Source organism: Rutidosis leptorrhynchoides, chromosome 4, assembly GCF_046630445.1.
Source record: "Rutidosis leptorrhynchoides isolate AG116_Rl617_1_P2 chromosome 4, CSIRO_AGI_Rlap_v1, whole genome shotgun sequence".
Lineage (NCBI taxonomy): Eukaryota > Viridiplantae > Streptophyta > Magnoliopsida > Asterales > Asteraceae > Rutidosis > Rutidosis leptorrhynchoides.
Window position 1 is genome coordinate 286,637,425 of NC_092336.1, and position 6,976 is coordinate 286,644,400.

At 33.5% G+C, this 6,976-nt stretch overlaps 1 protein-coding gene across 1 annotated transcript; it reads left to right on the forward strand.

Annotated features, from left to right (window-relative positions):
- Positions 1-727: 727 nt before the first annotated feature.
- On the forward strand, positions 728-1,411 carry LOC139841660 (secreted RxLR effector protein 161-like). The gene has a single exon (XM_071831866.1). The coding sequence runs from the start codon at positions 728-730 to the stop codon at positions 1,409-1,411; it is 684 nt and encodes a 227-aa protein (XP_071687967.1).
- Positions 1,412-6,976: the final 5,565 nt, after the last annotated feature.

Below are 6,976 nucleotides of genomic sequence, written 5' to 3' on the forward strand. Positions count from 1 at the left end.
ATGGGACTTAGTTGATCTACCTCTTGATAGCAAGGCTGTTGGGAGCAAATAGATTTTCAAGAAGAAAACCGATATGGACGGAAATGTACTTACATTTAAGGCAAGACTAGTGGCGAAAGGTTTCACTCAAACTCATGGTGTTGACTATGACAAAACTTTCTCTCCAGTAGCCATGCTAAAATCAATTAGAATACTTATCGCCATAGCCGCATATTATGACAATGAGATATGGCAAATGGATGTTAAAACCCTATTCCTTAATGGACACTTAAGTGAAGTTGTCTATATGGAACAACCAGAAGGTTTTGTAAATCCTAAGTATCCTAATAAAGTGTGTAATCTTAAAATAGCCATTTACGGATTAAAGCAAGCATCTAGAAGCTGGAATCTTAGTTTTGACGAGAAAATAAAAGAGTTTGATTTTTTTCCAAAATGAAGATGAGCCATGTGTTTACAAAAGGGCTAGTGGGAGCATAGTAGTATTTTTAATCTTATATGTAGATGATATACTACTTATTGGAAATGACATCCCAACTTTACAAAAGGTAAAGTCTTGGCTTGGAAAGTGTTTTCAAATGAAAGACCTTGGCGATGCTGCTTATATTCTAGGAATAAAAATTCATAGAGATAGATCAAAGCGGCTAATCGGCTTGAGCCAAATTGCATATATTGAAAAAAGATTCTAAAAAGATTCAAGATGCAAGATTCCAAACGCGAATATTTGCCAATGTCACATGGTACAATATTGAGCAATTCTCAAAGTCCTAGCACAAATGATGAGCTTAGACGAATGAATGGAACTCCATATGCTTCTGCAATTGGATCCATTATGTATCCCATGTTATGCACAAGACCAGATGTATCGTATGCTTTGAGCATGACGAGTAGATACCAACAAATTTCGGGTGAAAGCCACTGGATGGCTGTCAAGAACATCCTAAAGTACTTGAGAAGGACTAAAGATATGTTCTTGATTTATGGTGGTGTGGAAGAAGATCTTACTGTAAAGTGCTACACAGATGCTAGCTTCCAAACTGATAGAGATGATTCACGATCACAATCTGGATATGTCTTTATCTTGAATGAAGGAGCTATAACTTGGAAAAGTTCTAAACAGAAAGTAGTTGCACAATCTACTACAGAAGCTGAATACATTGCTGCATCAGAGGCAGCACAAGAGGCTGCGTGGATGAAAAAGTTCATTGCTGATTTAGGGGTGATGCCAAGCATAGAAGACCCCATAGAAATATTTTGCGACAACAATGGTGCTATTGCTCAAGCAAAAGAACCTAGATCGCATCACAGCACCAAACATATCCTTAGGAGATTCCACTATATACAACACATAGTGGGAGACGGAGATGTTTGTATTCGCAAAGTTCACACAACATTTATGCAACATTTATATTAAATGATATGATGTATTTGGAGATAATCATACTCAATAATAATTGTTGTGTTCTTTATTAGTATGTTTAAATCCTCGAATAACCCCGTTATTCAAAAACATCCATAGTCGATCACAACTATGGGAATAGTTGTGAGTTAAGACTAATGTGAATAAGTTGGTTGACTTTCATGAAGATGAAAGTAGAGCAAGGGAGTTGTAACCAAATTCACCTATATTTATTGAAGAATAAACATTGGACATGACCTGCTTTCAAGATTACTTCATGGATCGATTTCATAAGTGATTCTTGAAAATGGTAATATCTTTATATCCTTAGACCGTAAATACATATTGGATCTTAAGTGTGAGGATTGTTATACTTTGACATAGTTAAACATTGTTCTTTAGCCAGGCAATCATAAAAGCTATTGTTAAGTATAATATGAGACACATGAGAGACGTGTGTAGTCTAGACGGGATTTGTTCCTCTCATCTGGATGAGAGATTGACATCTATGGGCCCCTCGATGATTTAAATTGATTAAGATGTGTGGCCACGCTCAAACTATATTGATGTATTCAATGGTGTTTGTTTTATCATTTTCAATCTTGATCGAGTAACATAATGTATGAGCTAAATATGAGATTGATTACTATCCATGTCTCATGCTCAACGAGATGTCAGTAACAAAGGGATAACTGATACCTTACCTATATATTGATTTAAAGAAGTAACTTAAGAATCAATGGATGCTTGGAATGACATTTTTCATGTGTTGTTAGGGGCAGTGGCATGTTGCTAGACGTTTACCACTGTCTGTGTTGACATATGTTGAATCTTGTGCAAGTGGGAGATTGTTGGTTATTAATGCCCAAGACACAACTTATGTATATACTACTAATGACGTTTGAACCTAAAGGGTCACACACAATGAGCAAATAGATATCAATTACATATTTGAATACGATTCGAATATTACAACCTCATTATACATGTTGTGACATTATTATTTAATATAAATAATAATACTACAATTGTATGTGAATGCATACAAATATATAAACCTGTATTTATATAAGTAACAAGTATATTACTTACTTGTTTCCATATAGTTAACTAAATACAATAGTTTTGTCAAAATTGTTTGATGTAAATAAATGTATATTGTTAACTAGTTGGTAGGTCATGCATTGATAAACTTTACACTATATAATGTAAGAATACAAGTGAAGTGAAATGATGAAAGATTACTTTCATGATAACTTGTTGCCTTTCATGATTAAAGTGAAATGATTATGCATTGCTTTTAATAATGACTTGTTTATGTGTTTCATTAAATGTATGATCTTCATGCGTACATTTTGAGAAGGTTTTGAAAACCACATATTTGCAAGTATTATCTAAAATAGTTACTTACAATATATCTTAAGTTTTCTTTCATATTTGAAAGATTAATAAGAAAACAAGATAGGATTAAAACAAGAAATAAGAAAGGTTGTTTCTTATACTTGTTTTCAAGGGTTGTGAAGGACTAGCATCCGGTTGATATTGGAGTTTGCTTTCGTGTGGATTACCGATAGAGGGAGGCTATTTTGACTCCTATATTCTTAGCATCCATAACTTCTCAAGTTCAAAGTCTTCAAAGGTTGTAGTCTTTAAACTCACTATTTATTATTTAGTTTTCTTAACAACATGCAATTGGATCCTTGGTGGGGAGTTTTTGAAAGGTTTAAAAATTGTTGTACATGCTTCCGCTACTAAATAGTTTTATGAAAAATCATACAAACCCCATCAGATGCAGCAATCTAACTTGGTGTATCCTTTCAGAAATAGCTGCTTGTCTTTGCTCAAGCAATTCAGGTACAGTGATCTCCAGCCTGTAAGCCTCTCTTTCATCTGGATTCATCCTTCTTAGATCTGGCTCACCTCGTGCAACTGAATCATCTTCCCAAGTTATGTGTTTATCATGATGTTTTGGGGAATATGGAGGATACATGATTGATTCTGCTATGCCAGAAGAACTTACTGAGTACTGATCAATACGTTCATCACGTGTCCTGTTAAAATAAGCAAGAGTCCAGGCAAAGATAGGTGATTGAACAAATAGATGATCTCCTCTGCCCTAGACTGTGAAATCACCAGGATCAACAGTATCAGTATCTTGTTTAGCACCCAGCTCAGCCACCTTGGCTGGGTCTTCACCACTTGTTACACCCAGCAGCACACTTCTGACTGGGTCTTCAATCACAGCACTCATTGCTCTGTCTTCGATACCAGCTGACTGATTAGTATCAGCTGGCACAACTGCTACAGTATCTTCATCAGCTGCCTCAAATAAGGGTCATTTCCTTAGGGGCTGGTTGTCCCTAGGAGCAGATTTTACCCTTTATTTATCGATTGGCATGGGTTTAGCTGATGGTTCTTGTGTTGATATTGGTTCTTGTGGAGGCAGAGAGGGAACAATTGATAAGTGCTCCCCCTCAGCTGATTCATCCTCATCAAGGTTGATGATGTCTGGTGGCTATTGATGTGCAGCTGGCTGAGCAGAAGATGCTGGTCGAGAGGATTGGCTGGTTTTTAACATTGCATCTTGCCATTTCATGAAAACATCAGCTCTAACCCCTCCTGACTCAGTAGAAGCTAAGTAATCTTTCATCACATCAGGAGTCATCTTCTTAATTCTGTCTGCTCACTCAGCATACAACTTTGCTTTCTTTCTATCATATTTCACCATGAACTTAGCATTTCTTTTCAAGGTAGCCCTTTTGTGTTCAGCAATGCTGAGAAGTTCATTATGAATTTCACGCTTTTCAGGATTGAGGGATCGTACATGTAATGACCCGACAATTTTCGTCAAATTTATAAACCAAACTCTCGATATGATTTAATATATTTGACACGTTAAGTAAAGTCTGTAATGTTGAGTCTCAAAATTTTTGAACTGTTTTCTTGCATTCATTTAACTTCGACGATTCACGAACCATTAATTGTAATTAAATGTGTATACATACAAATATAAATAGAAGTTGTTATATTATTATTATTATTACTAATATTATTATTATCATTAATAAATATTAATAATATTATAACTAATATTATTAGTATCATTAATTAAATGTCCCGTTCATATTGATTATAAACGTTTCATATTAATTGGTTTCGTTGCGAGGTTTTGACCTCTATATGAGACGTTTTTCAAAGACTGCATTCGTTTTTAAAAACAAACCATAACCTTTATTTTACCGATAAAGGTTTAAAAGATATAGCATAGATTACCAAATAATGGTAATCTAAAGAACAACGTTTACACACGACCATTACATAGTGGGTTACAATAATATATTAATGCAGTTTTTCTTTAAACATTATCATACAAGCATGCTGACTCCAAATCTTGTCTTTAATTGGCATGCAATAGCGGAAGCTCTTAATAATCACCTGAGAATAAACATGCTTTAAACGTCAACAAAAATGTTGGTGAGTTATAGGTTTAACCTATATCATAAATCGTAATAATAATAGGCCACAAGATTTTATTTTTATATTACATATAACCTGTGTAATAAAATATCATGCATAACCTGCGAATTAAAAATCATTTATATGGTGAACACCTGGTAACCGACCTTAACAAGATGCATATAGAATATTCCCATCAATCCGGAACTCTCATCGGGTATGATAAATTCGAAGTACTAAAGCATCCGTAACTAGGATGGGGCTTATTGGGCTCGATAGATCTATCTTTAGGATTCGCGTCAATTGAAGGCCATTTCCCCAATTCTTAGGCTACCAAGCTAAAAAGGGTGATATTCGGTCTAATAATCCAACCATAGAATGTAGTTTCAAGTACTTGTGCCTATTTTGTAAAATATTTATAAAACTGCATGTATTCTCATCCCAAAAATATTAGAGATTAAAAGTGGGACTATAACTCACTTTCACAGATTTTTACTTCGTCGGAAATAAGACTTGGCCACGGGTCGATTCACGAACCTATAACAAATATATATACATATATAACAAAATATGATCGAAATATATTCACAACATTTTTATTACGTATTGTCGTTTTAAGTTGTTAAGTTAGTAGTCCAACGTTAGTAGTCCACAATTAGTAGTCCACAGTTAGTAGTACATAAATAAATATATTATCTCGAATCAATCCACGACCCATTGTATTCATGTCTCAGACACGATCACAACTCAAGGTATATATATTATTTTAGAATCAACCTCGACCCTTTATATACTAACTCGAGCGTTACCGCAATATAAAGTGTCTTACGGTTATTCCAAATAATATATATAGATGACGTCGATATGATATGTCAAAATATTGTATACGTGTCTATAGTCTATCAAGATTACATAATATATGTATAATACAATATAAGTTAGTTAAGTTATGGTTAGTATAGATTTGTTATACAAATTTTCGTAGCTAAACTAGTAAATCTAACCAATTTTGTTTTACCCATCATTTCTTCGTTTTAAATCCGTTTTGAGTGAATCAAGTTGCTATGGTTTCATAATGAACTGAAATTTATGAAACTAAATAGAAAAAGTATGAGTTTATAGTCGAAAATATAATTTACAAGTCATTTTTGAAAGAGGTAGTCATTTTTGTCGAAAGAACGACATCTTGATGACCATTTTGAAAAACATACTTCCACTTTGAGTTTAACTGTGATTTTTGGATATAGTTTCATGTTCATAAGAAATATCATTTTCCCAGAAAACAAACTTCAAATTCAAAGATTACGATAGTTTTTATTTTTCCAACCCAAAACAGCCCCCGGTTTTACTACGACGGCGTATGTCCGGTTTTACGGTGTTCTTCGTGTTTCCAGGTTTTAAATCATTAAGTTAGCAAATCATATAGATATAGAACATGTGTTTAGCTGATTTTAAAAGTTAAGTGAGAAGGATTAACTTTGTTTGCGAACAAGTTTAGAATTCACTAAACTATGTTCTAGTGGTTACGAGTTTAAATCTTTGAATAAGATAGTTATATATATATATATATATATATATATATATATGAATCGAATGATATTATAAACATTGTTACTATCTCAAGTATAGTAGGTAAACCTACTAGAAATGATGAGAAATTAACTTGAGCTTCAAAGGATCTTTGATGGCTTGGAAGTTCTTGAAGTAGAATCATGACACGAAAACAAGTTCAAGTAAGATTACTACTTGAATTAAGATTGTTTTAGTTATAGAAATTGAATCAAAGTTTGAATATGAGTATTACCTTGAATTAGAAAGAAAAATTACTGAGATAATTTGGATGTTCTTGATTCTTTCAAGTGTTCCTGAGATGGATTAAAAGATTGAAAGAAATCTTGTTGAAATCGGATGACTATCTTGATGTGTTCTTGAGTGATTATTTCTATGGTGTTTAAGGATTTATTCTTGATGTAGTTTTTGATGAAGTTGAAGATTATTTCTCTGGAAATGAAAGTGTTCTTGGAGTAGGTAGTTAGAGAGGATTTGTATGTGAAATTATAGAATGGAAATGATGTAGTAAATGATGGTGGTGGTGGCGTCATTTTATCATGGAAACAAAGGCTC